Source organism: Cyprinodon variegatus, unplaced genomic scaffold, assembly GCF_000732505.1.
Source record: "Cyprinodon variegatus isolate N-32 unplaced genomic scaffold, C_variegatus-1.0 Scaffold1111, whole genome shotgun sequence".
NCBI lineage: Eukaryota > Metazoa > Chordata > Actinopteri > Cyprinodontiformes > Cyprinodontidae > Cyprinodon > Cyprinodon variegatus.
The window spans coordinates 135,042-161,667 of NW_015151564.1; the positions used below are offsets into that span (position 1 = coordinate 135,042).

General features: G+C 35.7%; 1 protein-coding gene and 1 long non-coding RNA gene across 2 annotated transcripts; both read left to right on the top strand.

Annotated features, from left to right (window-relative positions):
• Positions 1-5,801: 5,801 nt before the first annotated feature.
• Positions 5,802-25,503, top strand: LOC107101542. Its single transcript, XM_015400492.1, has 10 exons — positions 5,802-5,878; positions 6,887-6,945; positions 7,682-7,735; positions 9,977-10,573; positions 15,637-15,726; positions 17,380-17,481; positions 19,090-19,188; positions 21,923-22,024; positions 23,651-24,444; positions 25,474-25,503. The coding sequence occupies exons 2-10, from the start codon at positions 6,927-6,929 to the stop codon at positions 25,501-25,503; spliced, it is 1,887 nt and encodes a 628-aa protein (XP_015255978.1). The 5' UTR covers positions 5,802-5,878; positions 6,887-6,926.
• LOC107101548 lies at positions 19,073-23,544 on the top strand. Its single transcript, XR_001482086.1, has 3 exons — positions 19,073-19,188; positions 21,923-22,024; positions 23,450-23,544. It is a non-coding gene; the product is annotated as an uncharacterized LOC107101548 (long non-coding RNA).
• Positions 25,504-26,626: the final 1,123 nt, after the last annotated feature.

A 26,626-nucleotide genomic window follows, 5' to 3' on the forward strand; every position in this document is an offset into this window, starting at 1 on the left:
TCCAGCACATGGCGTTCTTCCAAAATATCAGAGAACCTTGGCAGCCATGCGGTCCCTCTCATAGCAATTTGACTAATGCATAATATTGACCTTTGTTATTGCATAGTCACTGATGTCGTCTGCTTCAGAATCTCTCCAAAGATAACGTTGAAAATGGACCTCCCGATCCTCAAGCCAGACAGAGTTATACATTTTTTTTAATGTCTCCTAGAGAGGCAAAGGTGCCTTGACGGCACTTTAGGAGGACAGCTTGTATATTGTTCAATAAATCACGGCCTTTGATGAGTAGATTATTTAGACTTTGGCCTTTATATTTTTGACTGCTATTCCAAACGAGCCGCACATGGGTTATGACTGAGTGAGGATTAGGTGCAATGTGTTGGCTGATATACCATACAGGACCAGTCCAGTCCTCCAACATTTGTTTTGGCAATCTGACGGCAGCTCCCTGCTCAATCATATCATGCACCTTAGCTTTATAGGTCATTTTCCAGTCTGGCTCCATCGACAACTGCTGTTCAGTCCTCAAAAATCTGTAATTATTAGGCAACATTGCAGAAACCTCAGCTCAAGGATATTTTGCATGCCAGTGGGCCTCAGCACAGTGGTGGTCTCTCATTGAATAAGAAAAACCACTCCTTACCAGTTCCATCTCCCACTCCTCAAAGAGAGTCATCTCATTTCCTCCAGACTGGCATTTTCCACAGTGGTACCCTCCAGATTTTGGCTCAAAGGCAGCGCCAATGCTGTCCCACCTCCACCTCTCAAAAGAATGTATGACTGGTGCCTGTGGTGGAGGCCAGGGAGACCTGACATGGGTTGTATGTGCCACTGTGCTATTGTGGGTATGCTCCCAACATTTTTCTGCAGCAGTTCACATTGAGTGAGTGAGGTGAGTTCTTGACATGTGAGCCATAACACTAGATTCCTCAAAGAGATCTGAGTGGGAGCCATGCACACTTTGCCTCAGAGGGCCAAAGAAGTTCTCCCCCTGACTGTACCTTCTGCAGTACAAGTTGACCCTCCTTGTGACTGATGAGTAACTTTATTTTTCTTGGTCTGGTGAATTCATGTGGAGGGAGTGTCTGGGAAGATTCTTTGCAGTTTCCTGACTAAAACATGATGGTGGATCTCTGCAAGGCTGTCGAGGCCATAACACACAAGTTAGTGAGACCTCAGTGTGCCCCTGGGGGTACTGACCTTTCAGAAGACACTGCTTTGTCTCCACTGTAACCTGCATTCCTCCTTCCCAATGGACAACCAGATTAACATCTTCACTTTTTAAATCTTTTTACCCAGAAGCCTCATGAGTTATGCCATTAGTGTCTGAAGCTAGATCTATCAAGGTTCAAATCCTCTGTACAGCATTTGCAGTGACTAAGAGGATCATCATGATAACAGGGAACCCTTGCAGTGCATGTTCTTCGAACAAACATTTGCTTCCAATAGAGTCGAGTGTCCTTCCTGCTGCACTGCAGAAGACATTTTAGCATTGCTGAGCCCTCTTGCTTTACACCCTCCATCAGAATTAACTTCAAGACAGTTTTTGCAGGCTTCAGCCTTTTGGACTGCCTCCTCCTTTCAGCCAGATTTAGGGCCTTAAACTTTTTGCATTGATACAATCTCAACTTGCGAACACTCCCTCCATAAACAGTACACGCTCCTTGGGGGTTAGCAGACCTGGTGACTTTAGTCCTGGCCTGCTTTACTTGACCTTTTGGCTCTTTTCTTAAAGACTGCTCATCCCTTCACTGCTCCAGTTCCTCATAAATTTCCTCTTGACTTTCCAAGAATGACAGTAGCATATCAAAGCGGTCTCTGAGTTCCTGTACCCTTCTTTTTAGCAACAAACAAAGGCCATTCCTTCTTTAAGAGTTGGCCAATTCTTTTAAGTCATTTAAATCCTTTCCCCCCAACCGTATAAGATCTACAATTTTCTTTGTCTGGTGACCTTTTACTGGGGGCAGTGCCTGAAGCTCCTCTACTTTTTCTAAGGCCATTGTTGGTTTATTACCAAAGCAATTTTCCAGCTTGCGGAAAATCTCATCTGGGGAGGGCAATCGGTCTTAACTTAATAGCTGGACTAGAGATGCCGCCGTTTGACTTTCATCTTCAGATTTTGCTTGTATCAAGGCAGCTCTTGCTGATAACAATTTGGCCGAAAATACCTGCATTTCCTTTATACGTCATTGAAGATCCCCTTTCTCCTTTGTTGGGGCCAAGCGACCTCACTGAAGATATGGTTCTTTAGCCAAATTCACTCGGAAATCCAGCTGACTTCACATGAAATCATATGCTTCCAACCTCACGACTGAAGAAGATGCAGACCTCTGACACTCTCCCTCTGCCAATTTTAAACAGGTAGTGAGCTCTGGATGTAAAAAGTTACTGCAAATATTTTAATGGATAACATCTTTCATCTCTTCTAGCCTTCTCTCACACTCCTTTGAAGCTTTTCTAATATCCTCAGACTGTTCATCAAGGTGAGGTCCCCTTTCTCATCCCTGGTCTCTGCATACGCAGCCTCAAGATCATTTGCATTAATGGCTTTGTCAGCCAAAGCAATCTTGCCAAAAATCAACTCTTCAAATGACATATTCCTACATGTTCTAATTATAGTATTGGCCAGTTGAGAAAACTGCCTTTTAGCTAAGGTCCTGCCTGTCTTGAGCTAGTGCAAACCCTTAGAATCTGTCATTTGCTTTGGGCTGCTGGAGCTTTAAGCTGCTGCACTGAAAAAAGGATTTTTTGGATCAGCTTAAAAACATTACTGTAGTTTGTTACACCTAAATTTATCTCTTTTTCTCAAACTAAGTTTCTGATGTGGTTGAAACTATACATTTTGATTTACTACAAATACATTTTTTACCTTAAGTCAAAGAAATAAGCAGCATTTATACCAAGTGAAACTATAATCTATAACAAAGACTATAAACAAATTTTATCCTTCATTAAAACCACTTTTTTCAAGTTGGAAAACCCTTTTTTTCCTCCATTACATATAAATATAGATTTACTTTCTAATAAACTGATTAAAATGTAATTTTCTTACATGCATTTTTTTCCACAACATAAATTTCTGAATCACCATAAAGAAACACGTAATGTCCTTTAGAAGCCAAAAGAAAAAGCCATCTGTATGAGGTAGAATCATGTAGAATCATGTAGAATCAGGAAATAGAAAGGCATAACTAAAAAATAAAAGCCCCATAAATCTATTTGACATACTTCAAAATAAATCCAAAACTATTAGCAAAATAAACCACAGAAGACTCAGGAGACTTTTGGTGCAAAAAACAACAACAATGACAACAAACATAATATGTACAAAAACAAAAGGATATCTGAATTGTGTCAATTATAACAAAATAATCTGGGTCATTTACAGAGAGCTTTATGTGAAGTAGGCATGACTAACAAATATCTGAAATGACTGCACTATTAAAACTCGCCATATATAGTCAACGACAGATTCCTCTGACAAAAAAAAAGATAACTTAAAATTGACATTTCCAATGATGATTTTTCTACTTTACCTTCATAATGTCTGACCAGGTCAAAATGAAACAGTGTTTTGACTTTTACGTCTTCTCCCTTCCTTTCTTTCCTTTGTTCCTCCTCTTCTTCATACTTTCCTCTCTTCCTTTCCAGTTAAAACAGATGGACAGTTTCTCTTTTTTTAATACATACTTTTGTTTCACTTGAACAATAATGTCTTAACAGTTTTAACACAAAATATGCAACTCTTGTCAACTGGTGAATGATTAAGTCAGATGCAAGGGGTTTAACTGCAGTTTATTTTTTTTACATGACAACCACAATGGACTTGAATAACAAGTTAAAGTAATGCTTGGCTTATCCATTAACAATCACAGCAAAAGCTTTGTTTTCAGATACCTGATGCGCTCTGAAAATCGAGAGCCACCAAGTTAAAAAAAAAAATGGCCTGAATTGCTTCAAAGGTATACCTCATCTGCTTTGGTAAATCAATGTTGAGGGCATAACGAACACCAAAAAAGGTATGCCAAGGCAGTAGAGATATCTGGAAAGTTATGTAGCACGGTGTGCCCTTCCAACACAACTGCTTGATTTCACACTGATGCACCAGCACCATCATCTTATAGGATGGAGGTAATTTATTTTTGCCCTGCTTGTATATAGTCACAATGAAGCTGACAGTGTGCAGCTATAGTAATTCATGGCCCAGTTTAGGAGAATAATGAGGTATTTGTTTTATTATGTTTTTGTTTTTTTTTCAGGTTGTGTTTGTAACAATCATTGAGTGTTTAAATGTTTCCAGGACAGGCTGGCAAAGTCTCATGCCTCTTTGTATTCAGTTTAAGACGTGAACTCTCACATTTTCTATCAGATCTAGAATATCTGGAGAGAGAAATAAAATGAACAATTATCTAATCCTAACAAAAAGAAGCTGCTTAATCAGTCACTTCATCTCTCTCTCTTTTTTTTTTCTTTTTTTTTTACCAGGGCTTGTCAATTAATTATAATATCCAAAAGGTTTTTTCGTCTGTGCATGTATTTCTTCAATGCTGGACTATACTTTTTCTGTACTGTCAGGAAGTTCACAAAACATATTTAAAGGTTTGCAGCCAGAGTTCTGGTGAAATTCAAATGAGATATGGTATATATATCCTATTTTCAGCTTTCCTTTTTTGATTCCCTGTTAAATCCTGAATAGAACTCAAAATCTTCCTTATGTATAAAGCCCTAAATAACCAAGCTCCTTCTTGTATCGGAGATCTGATAGTTCCATATGTTACTAAGAGAGCACTTCAACTTTAGTGTTCAAGTTTACAAGAGATTCTTAGAATTTCTAAAGTATTATGGGAGACAAATCCCTTAGTGCTCAGTCTCCCCTTGTAGAACCAACCACCAGGCTACTTTTCATCATTCTGCTACATTATACCGTATCTCTTTTCTCCAGTTCTGCAGTATTTGGTAGTTCAACCCCTAACATGATTCAGCCTCCATCATGTTTAACCATTGGGATGTTCAGGGTGATGTTTAGTGTTAGACTGGTCCTATTCCTGTTTGGCTGTAACACCATCCTGGAGAGAAATATCAGCTGTGCTGGTGCCATCAACACCTTTGAATATACCTGATAGAGTTGGGTCAGCATTACAGACCCAACTCCTGTTTCTTTCCTTGACATAGCCATGGGATTCAGCTATTACTGTCACTAAACGGATGTGCTATCTTTCATTTCTTTTTGGCACAAAAGCTGGCTCAGAGCTTTTCTGCTCAACTTTTTCTTTCCTAGCTAGAGACACCAATAGAGCTAGTTTACCGCTACCTTTCAACAAATAAGCAGCAGAAGGTAAGAAATAACAGTTCCATATAAAATGTGCTAGATTTGATCTCTGATATCTGATATCAAATCACCAATATCAGATCCAGTTATCAGATTGATGCATCTCTGCTGTTAATGTAAATGCAAGTTATATAGCTGGAGAATTACATTTGTGAGTGGAGAGAACATTAAAGGGCTCCATTCCACAGCACACCGGGACGCTTCGGATTTTAAAGAATGTAAGTGGATCTTTAGTATTAAAAAACGAAGTTGAGTTTATGTTAAATAGATTGATAGAGCAATGACTGTTTCATTTTGGTTTATTGAGCAGCTTTCATTCATGATTTCTTTTCATTTACTTTTAATTCCCCTGTTTTCAATAAAAAAAAATAGTTTGCTTTCATATTGGAGACAAGCTGTTAGTTAAACATTGACTAAGCTTAACGTACTTCCTGTCCCACTGATAGGGGAAGGATTTCATTTCACTGCAGAGAAACAGGACATAGTCCACAGCAGGGCTACGCAACAGGCAGAAGAAAAGAACAATACAGCAACTACTTCACATGTAAGGTATGTAAAATTAAATGTAACAATGAAAATAAATGAAATCTAAATAAGTCTTTGTTTTCCTTAAATTTTTTTCCACAATTGAGGAGATACACTTTTCCAGTGGAACAAGACAATAGACATTTAAAATAGGAACAAACAACTGCATTGTCTTATTTCAAGTCAATTTTATATAATTGTCTTATATAAAGAGTAAAAATACTAATTAAATTGGCAGATCATCTTTTTAACCTACTCAAATTATGGGTAAATAGACTTAATTTAAGAAATGTTGACTTATTTCTAGATCGTTGTTGCTGCGAACTTTGTAAAATATAAGGAAAATTCAATAATCAACCCCAAAATATGTAAAACATGTTCAATATTTTTATTGTTATAATTTTTATTTGTCTTCAAAATTACACTCAGGTGAACTCAGCCTTTTAAGTTCTAAGCCTTCTAAGTACCTTTGCACAGTAGATTGACCGCTAGCTGCTCAAATGCAAATGAAGACCAACTGCCTGCCAACCAGTTGTTAGTGCTCTAAATGCAGTTATCTGTTTTCAGCATGCTTGCAATAATAGCATTTTAAGAGTGGGGCAGCTGTACTCTAAGGCCACCACCTTTGTTTCTCTTCACATAAATTGCTTCTTTTGCTCCTCTCTCAAACCAGCATTCCTTCATGTACAGGATGAGAAAATCTTCTTCTCTAAAGAGTGACCGCTCCATCTTGGCCTGATTATGTTGCTCCACTGTGCTGGGCCATTGTTTTGACCAGTAGCTGCTTTGTTTTCCCGATATATAACTGGTGACTGTCCTCCTGACACAATACCAGCTGATACAGCAAGAATCTGTGCCTTTGGGGTGAATCAGACGGATATCATAAACAAATGGAATGACACTGGTGTAATTTCGGGTCTGGAAAGCCCAGATAGGATAACCACATTGATCTAGGGTTCGCCTTGCATGTGTTTTATCGTTCTCCATAGCAAAAATTTCCCTATAATCCTTCATGTGTTCTTTTTTTTTTAGGCTAACAGCTTCTGATCTCTGTTTGTAATGAATTGTCATCATGGACTCTTCATCATCCTGTAAGTCTAATAAAAATTAATGAATACACTGTCTGTGATGATAGGATAATATAAAGTGATGATAATGATAATATGCTTCTTTATGTCCAAATAACAGTTCTTCTCAATTATGTTGTTCAAACTTAGAAAAGGTTAATTGTCTCAAAAAACACCTTTTCAAAACTTGTTTCTTTTGTTTCCACTAAATCATACTTTTTACCGAGCAAGAATTTCTTACTGTGTGTACCCACCCTATGCTGTAACTATAATTATATAATTCATGTTGTTCTCAACACTGGTTTCATCCATGGTGGTAATAAAAGATGAAAAATTTATTGGTTTACAATTACTTGGAACCAAACTTTGCCCTCTGATATAAAAGCAATATATCTGAATTATAATCTGTAAGACAACTAGCTTTAGGACTTTAAATGAAGATTTGTTTTGGACCAATGTTTAATTGCGCTCGAAAAAAGTTTTCTTTTTATAATTAAGATTGTGTTATTAAAGCCTAAGTAGAGTCTAGATGTATTTTTGACATTATTTATCTATTCATGATGCTTGTTTAAAGACATTATGGGATAAAACCTAAAACTGTTACAAGTGGCTCTAGAGATTTTTTTTTCTTAAATAAAAGCCAAAAACATTAACGCTGTAATCAAGTCCTAAGTCCAACAATTATCCCTCAGTTGTTCACCTTTTCATCTAATACTTTGTCTTTTAATACTGTTGTTAATTTTTCACCTTATCTTTGCAGCCACAACATCTGGACTGTTTCGCAGAGGTGGTATTGCCTTCCGTCCCCCTAAAAGTAGGTTGCAGAATTATTCTTTATTGTTTTTTAGGGGGAATAAAATCATAGAGATTGATTTTTTTTTTTTTTTGAGGAGAAAGGGGTGATGAAGTTTTACTAAACAATACCAGAAATACAAAACTTTGCAAAGACAACAAAATTAACTGGTTGTCAACATTTAACTGAGTCAAGCATGAATTCCATGTAAAACAAGGTTAAAAAGAAACAACAGGTTTTTTAAAGAACAATCCCCACTTCTTCTCATGGTTAATTCCTTTCTGGATCCTATCAGCAATCTACAGGTGGCCTTTTTTATTAGCTGCTCCTAAGGTATTGGTATAGCTCTTATTTTAGATCTCTGTATTTCACACATTAAAGTTGCAAATAGCATTAAATTAATTTTCATAGCTCCATTACATACTTGCTTAATTCCTGCAAAATATCCACAATATAATACTCACTTTCTTGATAAGGTAAATTTAATAAAAAAGTACTTTTTCCAACAAGTAGTCCCAAAAAAATGTAAAAGCCAACAGCACACAATGAATATATGGAAACACTTTTGTATGCAACACAAATGTGCTACTAGTATAGAAATCATAAGTCACTGTAAGTGAAACTGACTCTTTAATCTATAGAAACCACTGAATTAGCAGAGTTGAACTTTTGAAAACATTGTATTTAAATTGTCTTAAATTAATAAATAAAAAAGAGACATAACAGCTATAAAGTATAGTGTAGATAAAGCGATCTATACCGACTAAATGTAAGGTGACATAAAACATTAAGTATCTCATTTTTTTATTTGACTCTAATTAAGAGAATTAATTAAAGATAGTCCCAATGAGAAAATAAATAAATAATATTTAAATATTTTCAACATCAAATATCACACAACAAACAAATACTTAAAACTATAAATAAAAATAGAAAATAAAAATAACACATGCTTCTGAATCAGCCTTGGAAACCTTTAGTTTTGCAAGTAAAAGTTTAGCTGGAAGTAAAAGCACTTAGTGAATTAAGTTCAGTTAATTTCAAAGTACTTGAAGCAATTTCCAAGAAGATGGAGTTAAATGAAATTGATTTTTTTAGTTTACTTCAAGCAACAGAGACATAAAGGAGCACCATATAGTTTTAGCCAGTGATATGATTCACCATTCCTAAGTCCAGCTGCAGTACAGCACAGCATCCCAAATAAATACCCCAGTAAATAAACAGTAAATAAAGTTTAAAGGTAACTCCATCAAACAGCAAAAAGGCCATCCAACCAGAATGGATCAACATTTTGCAGTTTGAAACTAATCACAAAGAAGATAAATACATTAAATAATCAAAGAGATGACGCAATGACATACCAACGATTTCTGTAATCCAACCCACAAAAGCAGCAGCAACAACAAGCTTTCCAACAGATTTATGAAAAACACAATTAAAAACGTGTTTAAAAAAAATTTATTCTGACATGGCATTTAAAAATGAAGGACATATTCATCAAAATGCTCAGATATATTCATATATGTAAAGTTTCAAACTAAAAGGATCTTTTGAGGCCTCTTGAAAATATGAAATATATTAAGTTATAATAAGTTAGTTTTATTGTAATTAAGAACAAATTTCAAACTCAATAAATAAAAATGGAAAGCAACAAATGCTTTCTGCAGATGTCCAATGGCCTGACTTGGAGGGGATCCAATAATTAATTGTGTCACTTGCATTCAATGAAAAAGTGCTTTGGACATTTACTGGATGACTAATATAGATCCCTGCCACATCATGAACAGCTATGTCCTCAGAACAAATTCCATCATAATTAATAAATACAATTTTTTTTCCAATTAATAGCTGACAAAATGTGATGAAAGGCTAATTCACTAAATTGTTTATAAGTGTTATATTATAGGTCTAACTGTTTTTCAAATGGCTGCAAAAACATAGTAATCACTTTTATGAAATAAATACAAAAAAACTCCCAAAGCTGAGAGTTTGAGAAGGAATTTATTGAGTATTGAATTTATCAAAGTGGACTTTGCAGGTCTTTTAAAATTTGGTCATGCTGATTAGTTTACAACCTGGGTCAGACTGACTGTTTTACAATAATTTTAAACCTTTGAGAAACTCCACTGAGGGAGTTGCAACTTATATAATTATATGTGTCTTATCTTTTGTATTTCTGGTTTAAGAATTAAATGGTTTCCTACCTGGAAAAAAATCAATTAGGACTAAACTGTCTGAAACATTCTCCTTTGTTTTTTTCAGTGTCTGAGATGAGGCTCATTCTGATGGGGAACAACTGGTCTGACAAGAGTTCAGTCACAAATTTATTACTGGGTACAAATAAGTGCAACAGAGAGGAAGAACCAAACACCTCCATCACAGTCTCTGGAACAATTAGGACAACAAAAACAGTTGTAATAAACACTCCGGATCTGCTTTGCCCAATAATCTCTGAAGACAAACTTAAAGAACATGTGGAACATTGTGTGAGTCTCTGTGCTCCGGGACCTCATGTGTTTCTGTTGGTCGTTCAGCACAACATCACTAACCAACAAAAGAAGAGACTTTATAAGATCCTTGAACTCTTCAGCGATGAAGCATTTAACTATTCATTGGTACTGATCTCGACACCTGGATGGGAAACTTCAGCTACAAATTATCCGTCTCACCAGCGACCCCTGCAGGATCTCATCAAAATGTGTGGAGAGAACTGGGTCAGGCTGCAAAACAACCCTGAAGAGCTGCTGCTGAAACTGACTCAAATTTTGAGAATGAGCGCTGGGGACCATATTGTCTGTGGTCGTCCAAGCCTTGAACCCATTAAAGAAACTCATTCATATTTGGATTCTTCAAGCCATGGTATGTAAACACACATTAACACCGTAAAGCAAATACAAAAAGTGAATATTGAACAATTTGAGACTTTACAGCTGACATTCATTTTTATTTGTTTCTGATTTAACTTTCATTGGTTTGTTGCATGAAAAGCTGGATGAAATTCTGCAATATTGAAAATAGCAAAAAAATCTTGACTGAAACATGATTGTTTAATATTTCCAAGTAGGGTCGGCTTAGCAAAGTATTCAAGTATGTCTATACCGGTTTATCTGTAGTTATACAACCAGAATACATTTTGTAAAGTGTCCTTCACTGCTAACCAGTCCAGGTTGCAAAGTTGGAGAGATCAGTTGGGGAATTGCCAACTGACACAGCAGATGCTTCGGGGAATTGCCAAGAATTTTGGAATATGTGAAATTAAAGTATGTAGGAGGCATAACAGGTCCAAAGCTCAAACCAGTGTATTGGGTTATAAAGATGAAATGCTGGTAATCATTGAGGTGGATTAGATGAAAAGAATTGTACTTCAGCTAGCTAAGTACCCTACTTGTTGAACCAAGGCGTAGCATACACAAATATCCTAGCTGATGAAAAGTAAGGCTTGTGATTCAAACCTTGCATTCAAACAGTGTGCAAAACTTATGGCTTTGGATTTCACAAGAAAAGACACTAAAATAGAAAATATGCTTAGATATAAAATATTCTATCATCGAAAAAACTAGATATGAGAGGAAGGACGTTCTGAAACACACTGTCAGTATGAAGACAATCATGCAGTTATCAATCTTTCTCTACAATACACTGATATAGATAGAAATGTTTGACATGCACAAAAGGAATACTGTAATTCCTTAAACTCTAAAGTTACATCCCTAAACATACCAAGCAATTAGAACATCTTAAGACATCTAAACATGTGTCTCAAGACACTCGTGTCTCAAGGTGTCTTGGTAAGTCAAGATGTGTCTAAAGACATGGGTCTTATTTCTTGAAAATACCTGAGATCAAGCTACCTGTGTGTGCATGTGTGCTTGTATTTCATACATTGTGGTGACTATTTTCTGGAAAACAGCATGTTGTAGGGACTTACTGTGTTAGGATTAGGATTAAGGTGTTATTTGAATTTAGGTACGGTTTAGGGTTAAGTAAGGACCTCTTACGTTTATGTTTAAGTTTAGGATAAGGTTCACGGTTAGGCTGTAGAAATGGCTTAGAAATGAATGGAAGTCAATGGAAAGTCCCTGCAAGGATTTAAAACTTCAATAACACTATATAAGATTTTGCAGGAAATATAAGAAGGCAAATCATTATAATCATAAAACTATATTCATAAAAAAAAGCTTGACTATGTTTTTGAGAAGGGGATATAAAACAGTATCTTAAGCCATCTTATGACTTGAATGTCTTAAGACAAAAAATGTCTTGAGACACTCCTAGACACTCATCGTAGGGTGATATGACTTCAAATCAGTATCACGATAAAATGGGCACTTTTACCTCGATAATGATAAATGCACGATAAATGCTCCAGCTCCTCAATCAGAAATAAAGGCATGTGCAGGAATTGAAACTAATCTTTTCATGATTAATTAATTAAATAAATCATTACATATTACTTTTAATTAAATATTAAGTCTTGTACCCATTCAGATTTAGATTAAACAATTTCTAATGATACAGGAGAAAAATGTTTCCTCTCTTGCAAACATTTTTGCGCAAAGTTATTTGAGCCTTTTGCACGTTTTTCTAACTCAACAACAGTGTGGCTGTGCTGTAGGCGGTGGAGGTTGGATGTGTTACTTTGGGTAGTCCCCACAGTTTTCAGAAAAAACTTTGCATTTCACATTCTTTGGTCAACATCTATGGTGTAATTTCTGTGAACTGAGCGTACAGTGATAACAATTTGCACACCCTCGCTCAAAACTGGTCTGCCTAGCACCTTACCCTTAGTAGTAAAAAATTTGATGATGAAAATTAAATGTAAACTGTTTTCTTACAGAAGAACCAGAACAGTACAATGTTGAATGTGGTGCTGATGAAGATGGTAAGATTTTACTCTGTGAAAATTACAGAAATGATTAAAAATGCGGATTTATTACTTTCACAGCTGGATTATGACTTACAGTTTTTTTTTTTTTTTTTTTTTTTAGAAGATGATCTCAGATTCTTTCAGCGCATCAAAAGCACAGATTTTCTTCGTCCAAACTGTGAGTTGAACATTTTCATACAATTTTCTGTCTCAACATATTTGCAATTCTGAATTCACTTTTTACTATAATTTTACTGCTAAATAGACTGATTATTTATCTATGCTGCAGATTTTAGTCAGATGATTCAGACTGGAAAAAAAATTTTAGTATTCATTTCATAGGAAGAATAATAGAGACAAAATGAATTATCAGTGAAATCTTATTGAGCTATACAAATCTTGCTTAATTAACATAAATTTATTCATGATTAAATAAATCAAATCCTTAAATGAGGATATCTTTGTCCGTTTCTTTATCTAAACCACTCTCATCTTTCTCATCAATCATTCAGAATTCCTTCTTTCAGAAATCATTAGAACTAGCAGAATTACTACAGCATCAGTCTCTCTCCATTGGCTTCATGTTAATATATAACTGATTCTTATTTATGCATTTTATCTACTGATGTTTCTATGTAAAGAGAGAACAATAAAAGGCCACTCCAAGCAAAAAGGCTATTTACCTTGATTTAAAGCAACTTAGAGTTTTAGCACTTCTACAGTTTTCTAGGAATATGTTCCGCCTTAGAGAAAGACGAGAACTAAATGTTTGTTCTCCATACTAAGTTGATATACTGAGAAGTCCGTAATGTATTTTGGTCTTAAGCCATATAGTGATGTATGCCAAAATACATTTTCTGAGATTTGGGGAGCCAGTGGAAGGACTTTAAAAATAAAATGATGTGCTCTAGTAAATGGAAGATAAAAATAAGATGCTTGATTACTTTAGTTTACAAAGGTGGTCATAATGATAATTAAAAATTGGGACTTTTAAGTAATACTTACAAGAATGAGAACAATTCAAAATACCATAAAACCAGTCTCTCACTCCCCCCTCTTATGTTATAGAAAGAGATATTGCCAACTTTTCCACGTCCGCTGAAAGTCTCCTTAAAAAAAAGTTGAACAACAGAAGGGAGTTGAAATTCAGCCCAGGAGCCTACTTTGGAGAAGTCTTTAATTTTATCGGATGACAGATAAGATTGGAACAATGATTTTAATATAAACAATTTATCTACAGAATTAAGGTTATTTTCAAACAAATAAAATTATGTGCACAAGTGCTTCATGGTATAAATCTATTTGAATTTATTACATTCCACTAAGTAAACATGTAACATCAACACTTGGTCTACTGAGATCCTTCTTCTATGTCTTTGCCTCAGCTGATACAACCCATCCCTGTTCGTTATCCCTAAGCCTATAGAATTTTTATTCCAGAAAGGGTTCTAAGGGGTTGTTATGGTGTGGGACAGGATTCGCCGACCATCTCACTGTCTTCATCTCCAGGCCTGATGCTCTTCAACAGACAGGTGGACGACCTAGTAGCCTAGTAACTTCCTGTTGCCTGGATTTCACCAAAGCAAGCTACCCATTAATAGTTGGAATATTGGCCGGTAGTTTATAGTGACCATAACAGGTCCCTCAGATGTTGTTTAAGTTTTGGCTATAGGTACCCATTAAAACACCTCCTTATCATATTCAATAGAATCCACATATATATAGCTGTTCACACCATAGAACACTTTCAGAAGGTAGAGAATCAGAATCTGATTACTTGTAACAAATTACTTTTGTTACAAGCTCCAGATAAATGAACTTTTATATATAAATGTATGTATGTATATATATATATATATATATATATATATATATACAACAAACCACAAAAGATAATATAAACATAAATATATACACATGTAACTCTTCTATATATAAATATATATATATGTATATATATGCATATGTATAACTATAAATCCAAAGATAAGTGATAGTGACGTGCAAAAACAATGCAAGGAATGAATAAATGTCAATTACGGAGGGGGCGTGTCTGAATCACTTGAGGAAGGCATTGTAGAGATTGATGACCACAGGCAGGAATGAAATGTAGACCATGAGTAGGCTGAAGTATAATGACCTTTTATTAGCAAGCAACAGGCAGGAAATAACAGCACAATAGCAGCATATTCGAAATATAATATTAAAAATTAATAAAATTCTTCTTATCAAATCTCAAAATCCCTTTCAATTTAGTTTCTGCTTACCTGTCATATTAGGGATGGAAGGATGCTAAAACTTGGGGATTTTTTTGGAACTTGCTCAAAGCGTAACCTTCCTAATGTCGGTTTGTGGTAAAAACTGTTCTTCGAAAGGATTATTATCTTACCAGCAGCCCTGAGACACCACCTTCTTCTAGGGGTTTGGTGTGAGTGTTAAAGTCATCTGAGGCTGACAGCAAAATGCCATGCCGTCTCTCTCCAGGCAGGAACAGCTCCAATAAAAGATCGATTCCTTTTGCAACCTAGTTGCAACCAACAGCCATTAAATGGGATGATAACATCCAAAGCGGCTGTCCAACTCGAACTTTCCACCTTCCAGTCATTTTTTCTCCTTTCTTCTTGCATCTTTGCTTACTTTTTATTTTCTGTTTTTTTTTTTTTATATGTGAGGAGCTGTTTATATCCCCCCTCTTTAATGCACTGAACCTCCTGCAGCTGCAGGGGGCAATAAGCACCACTCCAGTTAGTGTTTCTTTCAGCAGGTGCAAAGCTGGCAGCAATGTTTCCTCCAAATAAGAGAATTATCTTCCCCCATCTGTTATACTTCAGCATTTTAAAGATAAATTATCTTCAAAATTAAGTCAAATACAACAGTTACATGACAAATTAAAATAGCTGCATAATGATTTCATGCCATGGGTGCAAAGTGGCTTGTTTAAAGATGGAAGTAGGAAGGAGAACTTTATACCATTATAAATGTATAATGAGAACATTTCACGCAGTTTGTATGATATATTTGTTCTGATTCCAAATAAATATGCTTATTCTTGTAGTTCATAGCCAGCAATCACAGACCCACCTGTCTGGTATTGAGAACAATGAACCAGTCGGAAGCATCAAAGCCATCGTGTCAATGCTGCAAGGTAAGACATCTGGATGGGTGAGTAGAATGATTTAATATGAGATATATTACTGCAGGCAAAATAAGTTGAACATGCCACCCTTTTTCCCCAGTAAATATATTTCTAGAGGTGCTATTGGCAAGACATTTTCATCAAATGTTAATTAAAAAAACTCCCAATTCACTCACATAAAGAAGTCAAACCATATTTGTCCAGAAGTTCAAAATTAGGTGAAAGTTCAAAATTACTTAAATGTATTTAATACTTTGTACAAAAGCCTTTAAGTAAGTAAGTAAGTAAGTAAACTTTATTTGTATATAAAGTTTGTTGGCAATGACAGCTTCAAGATGCCTCCTGTATGTAAAAATTTGTTGCTTCGATTGCTCAGGTTTGATTTTGGCCCATTTTTCAACACAAACAGTCTTCAAACCTTGAAGGTTTCGTTGGCATCTCCTATGAACTCTGATCTTTAGTTCTATCTATAGATTTTCTTTTGTTTTAAGTCATGTGGGTAGCTGGGCAATTCAAGCAGCTTTATTTTCTTTTTCTGAAACACATTGAGAGTTTCCTTGTCTGTGTGTTGAAGGTCATTGTCTTGCTGAAATGTCCCCCCACGTTTCATCTTCATCATCCTGGAAGATGGCAGCAGGTTTTTATCAAGAATGTCTCTGTACATTTTCCATTCATCCTTCCTTTAATTATTTGAAGTTTGCTAGAACCATATGCTGAAAAACAGCCCCACACCATGATGTTCCCACCTCCTAACTTCACTGTTGGTATGGTGTTTTTGAGGTGATGTGCAGTGCCATTTGACCTCCAATACGATGTATATACCAGACTATATTCTCCCTGTATTTCAAAGGTTTGTCTAAATGTTGTTCAGCAAACTTTAAATGAGATTTTACATGCTTTTTCTTCGTGTTGGAGTCTAGCATGGTGAGCGTGCATAAAGGCCATGGCAGTTGAGTGCTAATTCCAGGTCTGGCTCTCCACAAGTGGTACTGTATTTGGGTCTTTGAGAAACTCTTCTGATAGTTCTTAACTCCTGTCTCAGAAATCTTACGAGGAGCACCTGGTCTTGGTCAGTTTATGGTGAAATTGCATTCTTTCCACTTCAGGATTATTGCCCCAACTGTGCTCACTGGGAAATTCAGAAGTTTAATTATCCTTCTGAAACCAATGGCATAAAAACATTGCAAAGCTCTTGAGAAAGCTCTTTACTTTTATGCATCATGAGATGTTTTTTGGGCTTTACAGAGACACCTCTTTATAGGAAGTCATTTTGGACTGAACCAGCTGACATTAATTTGCTGACAATGGGCAGGATTTTTTTCTGATTACTGAGCGATATTGGCTGGTGTTTTGGCTTTCCATGTCTTTTTGCTCCTCCCTTTCTTCAGGTGTTCAATATTTTGTCCATGGTTTTATGGTTTGATTTTTTTGTACGTGTGGATTCATACCGACATCTGGTGAAAATGTCATGTCAATAGCACATCTAGAAATATAGTTACTGAGAAAAATTGTGACCTTTTCAATACTTATTTTACCTGCTGTATTTAAGATGAAAATATACCCGCACTAAGGGAAGGGATTGAGGGTAATAGGGTTAGGTGATCAAAGGGGGGGAAAAAGTTTGTTGCAGTAACACCTTAAGACACTTTTTTGGTTTTGCAGAATCTGAGCTAAAGTTGCAGCAACCAGCCAAGCTTAACTTTGGGGCCAACCAGAAGCCAGAACCAGGAAGCAACATTAAAATCATACAGTCAAAATGGGAAGGTGAGATTTCTCAATTAGTAGGCCTAAAGATAGTGGTAAATGGCTGATACTTATACAGTGCTTTTCAAGTCAGGAGACTTGACCAAAGCGCTTAACACTTCATCAAGTCATTGACCCTGTCTGACACACACTGATGGTGCCAGACTACATTGTAGCCACAGCTGCCCTGGGGCTCACTGACAGAAGCATGAGCTTCTATATGATATAAAAACATTGTCTAATTGTTCAATAGTCCAAGAGACTATTGTGATTTTTGGTTTATTTGGTCTGAAAACTTTCTCAAATTAATATAAAAAGGCTGATATTTTAGTTTGCCTTTAGAAACAGAGATAGAATAAAGTAATGTGCAACCTGAGAAAATAAACCGGTCAGATATCATCATGCAGGCAGTCATCAACCTAAGACTCTTCCTTATTAGATTCCTTATTCCTTAGATTCCTCATTTTGTGTATTTGCAAAGTCCTAATGAAGGGTTGGTTACCACCTTACTGACAGGTACAAGGATAACTAATCTATAAAGACTTTTTGATAGAAATTCTAATGAAAAGAACAGCAGTTGAGTGAAGGAGAGAATAAACCTGAAAACATGTAGTTCAATCCCACTGAACTCATTCGGGGCGTTCTCATTAAAACACAAAAAATAATCAGACGTTTATTAGTAATTGGAATAAAAAGTCTGAACGAACAAAAATGTGACATATTAACATGCTAATCATAATATTTTGAGAAGAGCTGGTCAGGGTATTTAGCATGTCAGGGCAGAAAAACCTTATGTTGATGTTTGGTGCACATGCTCACCCAGTTAATCTTGATCCTATTAAACCTTTATGCATCCTGATCGGACTGTTAACCAGCAAATACCACCCTTCCAGTTTGATTTCAATTGCATTCTGATCATCAGAATAATCTAACTCACATATTTAATCTGATCATCCATTTATTCTTATTATTTATGTCTATGTAAATGTGGCTAGTGATCAAAATATCTAAATTACATAACTTATTGAATTGATACTACCGGTATATATATGTGAAGTTTTATTTTTATACAAATAACACAGATAACTTTGTCTATATAATCTTAAGGTATCAATATTATAATCAATGCAGGAATAAAATTGGGCAGAAATACTCAACAGGCCCCTGAATGATTGTCAGAGTATAACATCTGCCTTAAGTTTGGCTTCTAGGCTCTTAAAATTGAAAGTGCCATGACATTCAATCTGTGAGAATTCAATTTGCTGTATAAAGTAGAACCATTGATCTTTGAGCGGACACAGTAGTTTCCAGAAATAAACACTCACAAGACTCAAAGTCCTTTATATACCTGGTAGATTAGATTTCACTTTAATGTCTTTCAGTCTTATGACTGAAAGGGTTATAATGTTTAACAGCAGGCCAGCCTGACTCCTGACTTGCATCAGAGAGAAAATCTTTGGAGAGATTTAGAGAATAGGGTGATCTCAGGGTAGACACATAATATAAATTTATTTGAAAATGTAGTTATCATTTAATGCAATGTATTCATTATTATGTCTTTTTTTATACTGCACATAATTGGAAGTAAAAGTGCAAAGATGATATAAAACCATTTTTGTGCTCTCCTAGCCTCTCACCAGCAGCTGCCACCACAAATTCAGCTTTCTGTCCAGGAGAACAAGAAACCACAACCAGGCAGGCAGAATCCCTTCATGTCAAAGTTCGAAGGTAAGATTTTTTAATTATCTTTTGAAAACTACCCACATAATTATACAATCAATTAGGAGGATTAATTACTCTTGTTTAGCTGTACATTTCTTTCTGTTACCAGATGTATCTCTATATTTTTAGAAGGAGGAAATAATATATTGTTTTAATCAAAATGATATTCTCTTTCTGTGCAATTGGACAATCCGTTACTGAGGAACTACAGGCCAATTTTAAATCTCCAATTCATCAGTAGTACTATTAGAAAATCAACCATTTCAAAGGCGCCCATTCAGGTTTCTGTGCTCACTACAGTTCAAGGACAGCTCTTCTCATGGTGTTCAATGACATCACTATAAATGACTGTGAACCACAGTGCTGCTATTAGTGGCCCATAGTTCAGTATTCACACTGCTGATCAGTGCAGTTTATTAGAGGGCCTGGAGAACCGGGTCAGCCTTTCTGATACAGTATTGGACTGGTTTATATCCTACCTGATGGACAGGGACTTTTCTGGGTCTTTGCATCAGAGACCACAAAGGTTACATGTGGTGTTTCCTTAGGGTCTTTTTTTGGGCCTCTCCTGTTCAGTATTTACATGACCCCCTTGACTCCGATTATAATTAACAATTAAATTATTTATCATAACAATGCAGACAACATCCAGCTCTACATTACAATGTCACCAGGTCACATTTATGTGCTGATTAAAAACAGTGAAGAAATATATGCTTTGATATTTCAAAATTTTCTAAACCTGAATTAAATTGAACCTAAAAAACAATATTAGGACCAAAAAAAAAAAAGCTTAAAAGACACAGCCTTAGTCATTAGGGTGAGAAACCACTGATGATGCTCGAAATCTGGGTGTAGTAAAGACTCTGTCATAAAACTTTGGAACAGCTTAAAGACAATCACAAGGTCGTCCCGCTATCCGCCTCCATAAACCAAATCAGCAATATTAGGTAGCTGTTACAATAACAAGATAATTCATTTATTTACAATGATAAAAAAGGATCAGCAGATAGGGGATACATTAAGCCAAGGTGTGTCTCTGCTTTAGTTTTGTTTGAAACCACCTCAATGAGAGAAGTTACTTACGATGGACAGAGTAGCAAAACATTTTACTCAAATAAGATTAGTGATACTTTATCATATTTGTACTCTAGTTAAAGTAAAATGCTGTAAAACTAGTTACATTTACTACCAAGTTAATGTAACAGTTTAAAATTAACCACTTACTACCCACCTCTGTAGCCTATTTACTCTTTTAGAGAGAAAAATAAATCTCTAATTCATGTTATATCAGATCTGACTGGGATTGGTGCTTCAACTGTAATTTCCCTCTGGGATTATTAAAGAATGTCTTATTCTGATTCTGAGGTAAACTGTAAAGTACGAGGACAGACGTAAGCATTGTACAATTAAATTACCGAGGAGCATTAATGAAAAGAACAGGACATTTTCAACAGCTGAACAACACTGCCAAAAGTCACGGCCGGCGTTGTGAGTAGCATCACCACCATCATTGTCTAAGCACAGTTTACTCAAATTAAGCAGGGCAACAACAACTGTTTTACTTTGCGACTCCAACGAAATAAAAAAGGGAAACAGTTACTTACAAGATAGATCAAATAAATTTCAAATGAATTACAGAAGGGTTTTAAATAAAAACCAGTCGTCGGCCACAATCCAAACTGGATGTTAGGGTCGATTGTTTGACGACCTGGAAGTGGGGTTGAGGGAGTCTCAGGAGAACAGGTTTTAAGTAAAAGATCACAAAAAAATATGATTGTTTTTTGTTTCTCATCGATAATTTTTGAAAAAGTACAGTTTAACAGACAGTGAAGAGATTCTTACTTAACATTAGAATAAATGCACTGCCCTAGGACATTTGATATTTGAACATTATATTGCATACTGACCTCTTTTAGACATTAATACTTTTGCATTGAGATGGTAATATAAGGAGACCCTCAGAGATCATCTGTGCAGTTTAAATTTTTATTTTTAAATGGTATTTTGGGGAAGAGAGACTCCTTTATTACAAGTCTTCCTCCATGGATACAGGACCTCTATGCCCTCCCCTGTGCCATCCCCAGATCAAGGGAGAGCACAGTAAAGTCCCACCTGGTGAGATGGTCCCAAAAAGAAACCCCGTTGTCAGTACACAAATCCCAGAATAACATGCCAATGTTATCATTGGCACCACAAGGTCGTAGACAGGGGTTGCCACGGGCACCCTGTGCAAAGCCCTAGCCCACCCCACTGGCCACCCCACTCGCCATTGTAAATTGTACTACCATCAGTTTAACATTTCATCCCATTATGCACAGCCAACGACATAATATTAAAAATCATACAATAAACCAAGATATGAGTCGGTGTTTACTCAAGTCTTTATGATTTCTACAGGCAGGTTTACCACAAGAGTAGACTAAAACCTTGATTTATGGCTTTTAGATTTAGTGGCCACCCCAAGAATTTTGGAGGAGCTGTTGACCACCATGACCAAAGACCCTGTTGCAGTGGAGTTATCACCAACTCCCACATTTCTTTTCAACCATTAAACAGCAATGACACAGTTTAGGGAGGCTAAACCAAAAATAAATAAAACCACAACTGTACCTGTTTATCAGTAAAGTTGATGAATTGCGCTGTGACAGCATACTAGTAATGTAGGCTGTAAGTTATGAACGAGTGCCTTACAAAACCCCAGCTGCAGCGCCACCTGAAGGTGTTTTTTGTTCTGTAGTGTCTGAGCAGCAGCAGCAGCCTGAAGTTCCGGTGTCTGTCAGTGACGATGAAGACAGAGAAATTAACGGAAGCTGGGAAATGTTCATGTCATCATTAGAAGGTATGATTTCTACAGTTGTTAATATCCTGATTAAGTTTATAGACAATATGGTGCAAAGCTTTTCCCTCTTTATTGTATTAAAGAGTCAATATTCTAAAAAGATCATGGAAACAGTGAATCTCTGTCGTTTGACAATTATTGTGTTTTTATATAAAACTATATATTCCCATTGATAACAATGGCTCCCTTGGTTAAATTCCACATGCTTATGATATACAGCAACATAACAAAATTTACACTGTAAAAGCAAAATATACAGTATTTTTACCTTAACTTCATAGAGTAAAAGTCACATATTTCAAAGATTAATTACAAATAGCACAAGATATTTTAAACCTTTATTTCCTGTCATTTTGATGAGTTTGAATTAATTATACTAAATACCTAAAATTCAGATTTCATTTGATATGTTATTTGCACCCAGTGTAGTAACAGAAGCAACAACTGTGGTTTTCTGTGAGTGAGGAGATATGTTTAGTTTTTTTCTTTCCCTGTTTTTGGCGACCACAGAGGTACTATCAGTTGTATGTTTGGACCATTGTTTATTTATTAACTAGATTAATATTTGGTTGAACTAAACATGTTTTATTCTTCTGCAAAAGATTTTGAGAAATATTCACAAAAAATAAATATTAAGTTAATGCAGGAATTTACTGTCTTTTGCTAGGACTATCAACACTTTTCATTGAATTATGGATCAAGATTTAATTTATGAATTTGTGAAAATTAAAGTTGTCTAGAATCATCTGATGGGTTCATTTCCTTGTAGATTATAGGCAAAGAGAAAAATAACTTGAAAATAGATCATATGATCGCTGGTGAAAATTCTCAGTCATTGAGGTCATATTCATTCCAAAAAAGTAAAACAAAAAAAGAATTGAACTTTGTTTTCAGGTTTGAAGATGTTTCTTTTCCCATCCAGGAAGCTTTTTCAATCCAAAATGTCAGAAATAGCGTTGAGTTCCAGGTTTTATCCAGCAGCCCAACAAAGCCTGGTTTTTGTTTAGAAAACATGCAAACTGAACTGGACAAACAGCTCCACCTCTTTGGAATGGAGGTCATTTTGGCTTCCTATGATTCCTTCCTAACTTAAAGAGGGCATGAAGGAAGCCATCTATGTTAAGAAAGAATAACCAAGCTTAACTTTTCCCTTTAATGACCCCCCTTTCAGAGACCCGTCTGTCACATTCAGTTTGCATGTTTCTAACAAAAACAAGGTTTTGTTTTTGGTCCAATCTATAAAGCCTTGAACTAAATGCTTTTTCTGAAATTTAAATTGGAAAAGTTTCCTGGATGGGAAGCGAAATGTCTTCAGACTTTAACACAAAGTCCAAAGGATTGTTTTGTAACTTTTTTGGTAGGAACATATTATCCAATTTCTTTCTTTCTCTGCATACTTTAAATTTCCTGTCATTGTTTTCACAGGCGATGAACCAAACCCAGACGATATCAGAATTGTTCTGATAGGGAAGACTGGCAATGGGAAAAGCTCATCAGGAAACACCATTTTAGGAAGAAAANAATATATGTTATCATTTATTAAGATTAATTTAACAAAATGACATGTAACTTTTAGTAAGATTATTAAGTTGTACTTTTTTAGATTTCCTGTCATTCTTTTCACAGGCGTAGAACCGAATCCAGACGATATCAGAATTGTTCTGATAGGGAAGACTGGCAATGGGAAAAGCTCATCAGGAAACACCATTTTAGGAAGAAAAGAGTTTGACGCCAAATCAAGTCAAAACTCAGTTACAAAGCAATGCCTGAAGGAAAAGACTCAAGTAGACGGCCGCTCAGTTTTTGTTGTCGACACACCTGGTCTTTTTGACAACAGTTTGAGCCATGAAGAGATTAAGCATGAGTTGATGGGGTGTGTTAATTTTGTTGCTCCAGGACCACATGTCTTCCTGCTGGTTATACGGATCGGTAGATTTACACCAGAGGACAAAGAGACACTAGAAATGATCAAGAAAATCTTTGGGAAGAATTCAGAAAAGTTCACCATCGTTCTTTTAACTGGAGGAGAGTTATTGGAGCAAGATGGCCTCACCATTGAAGAATACATTAGACAGGAATGTGGAGATCCTTTCAAGCAGCTGGTTGCTGACTGTGGAGGAAGATACCATGTTTTTAAAAATCAGGATGTAGAAAACCGTACTCAGGTCAGAGAGCTGATCAGAAAGATTGACACAGTGGTGAAGGAAAATGGAGGAAAGTGTTTCACCAATGAGATGCTGCAAGAGGCGGAGGCTGCCATACAGAAGAACATGAAGATTATTGCAAATGAAACAAGTCACGAAATAAAGATAATGGTGGAGGAACTTGAAAGAAAACTTGCAGCTGAAAAACAGATCTGGAAAATAAAGCCTGGAACGGCTAAAACAGAAAATCTGCGACACGGAACATTACAGCAGGACGTGAAGAAAAAGATCAAGAACGAACATGAGCAAAAAAAGAAAGAGCAGAAATGTAGAGAGGAAGAAGAGAAAATGAGGGAAGAAATAAAAAAGACGAAGAATGAGTTGGTAACAGTGGAGAAAAATATACAATCAGGATTAAAAGGTCCAGTTGCTGAACGGGCCTTTGAGATAAAAAGACGAGAACTGGAAGGAAAACTAATCCTGATGGAGAAAGAACAGCGAGAGTCTTTGGAGAAGAAACGCAGGGAAGACAAACAGAGAAATCAGAGAAAGGAGAGTGAAACGAATAATCTCACAGGGATTGAAGAAACAATTCGAAGAGAACTGGAGGAAGAGTATCAGAAAAAACTGGACAACATGAAAAAGAAATACATGGAGGAAGTTAGAAAAAAAGCAGAATTGAGAGGAATTATCAAATCCTTGGATCCTGTGCTACCGCTCCTTAAACACGTTGACAAAACATGCAAAGTCATGTAATAATTAAACACTATGTAAAATCTGTATTATAAAATTTTACATAAAAAAGACAGTAAATAAAAATAAGAGAAAACATAATCTCAATTCAATTTCAGTTCAGTTTATTTTTATACTGCCAATTTACAACACATGTAATCTTACTGCACTTTACAGATTCAATACTGTCAGATTAAATTAAATGTTTCTTTGAAGGAAAACCAGTTGATCCATAAAATCCTGAAAGTTTAGCTTCATGTTTGTTACCGACTGTTTCAGGGGAGTGTTCATCATTCTTCATCAAACATCTCAGACTCAAATCTGTGAAAAGTTGATCAGATGATAAATGATGATAAATGTGACTTTATTTCTTGTTCATAATATTCAAAATTGTTGAGTTAAAAACAGAAAAACTAAACTAAACTTGAACTAAAACACATAACACTGCTTATATCTATCAAACTCTTATAATTGCATTTTTAAAATGTGAAAAATAAAGACACTTGTGAGCATGTGGTAAATTAATTATCTCATTATTTTAAAGCCTTTTATCTGTATTTGTCCTCACTGAAGGACAGTGAGCCAAAAAGCTGCACCCTGTGAGAGATAACTGTGATTTGAGTTCTCTCCCTCTGAAACTGTGAAAAATGGGTCTGAAATAGACCTGCAGGGTGAATCATTTTTATCGCTGAGTCAGTGAAGAGTCCAGAGGTGGAAAAGACAAGAAAGAAGGACCAGCAGATTCACAGAGCCAAGAGTCATTACCTAATAAAGTCTAATTCTGTTATACAATGTCGTTTTGTTTTCACCTTAATGTCCTTTCATCTGATTTCTGAACTGCCCCTTGTTCAGAAGAGGAGTAAAAATAACTTTTACATTACAATTACATATATCAGTACATTTTCAACAGAATGTGTCTGAGAATAAATAATTGTAGAACAGTATTTTCTAATTTTAATCCTCGAGGTACACTGCCCTGCATGCCTCTCTGCTTCAATAAAGCCCAATAATCTATCAATTGATATCAGGTGTTTGAAAGCCAGGAAATATCCAAGACATGCAGCACCATGTGCTCTAAGGACCAGGGTTGAAAAACACTGTTGTAAAAGTTTTTCATTTCCTTCATTGAGGTGCAGATTTTATTTTATTTTTTTGTGAATATGAGAAAGAAATGTTCTTGCTACATGTGGGGCTAATAAAAATATGTATATATATTTTACCACACATTGTGCCTGAGCTGTAATTCAGAGGTCTAGGTTATTTAAATAGGACCAAATCACAATAGATGTTTTTTCGAAGCACTTCGAAAACCAAAGTTTGCACAGAAATATCTCGTCAATTTAACCAAGCATTCAAAGTAATTTTTATACAATAAAACGTCTTTTTAGTTCTCAACAATATATAATCAAGTGTTGAAATAATCTTTTCATAAAAAATGTGCTAAACCACAAAATACCCAGGGTGTTAAATATAAACTTTTATAACACATTAATCATAGCTTTTCACACCCAGAGTAATAACATAGGAACACTACAGTTTTTTTGGTTGTTGTTCGTTTTTATGTCATCGCCATGAGGAGTAGAGTGTATCGCAACAAAGCAAATCCACAGTGCAGAGACATGTTTTGTGAGGGTGAAAGTGATAATGATTGTGTAAGGTCACAACGTTAAGATAAAATAATGGGAGGATTAAAAAAATAGTACTTCCTTGTCTCAAGGTCCAAGCA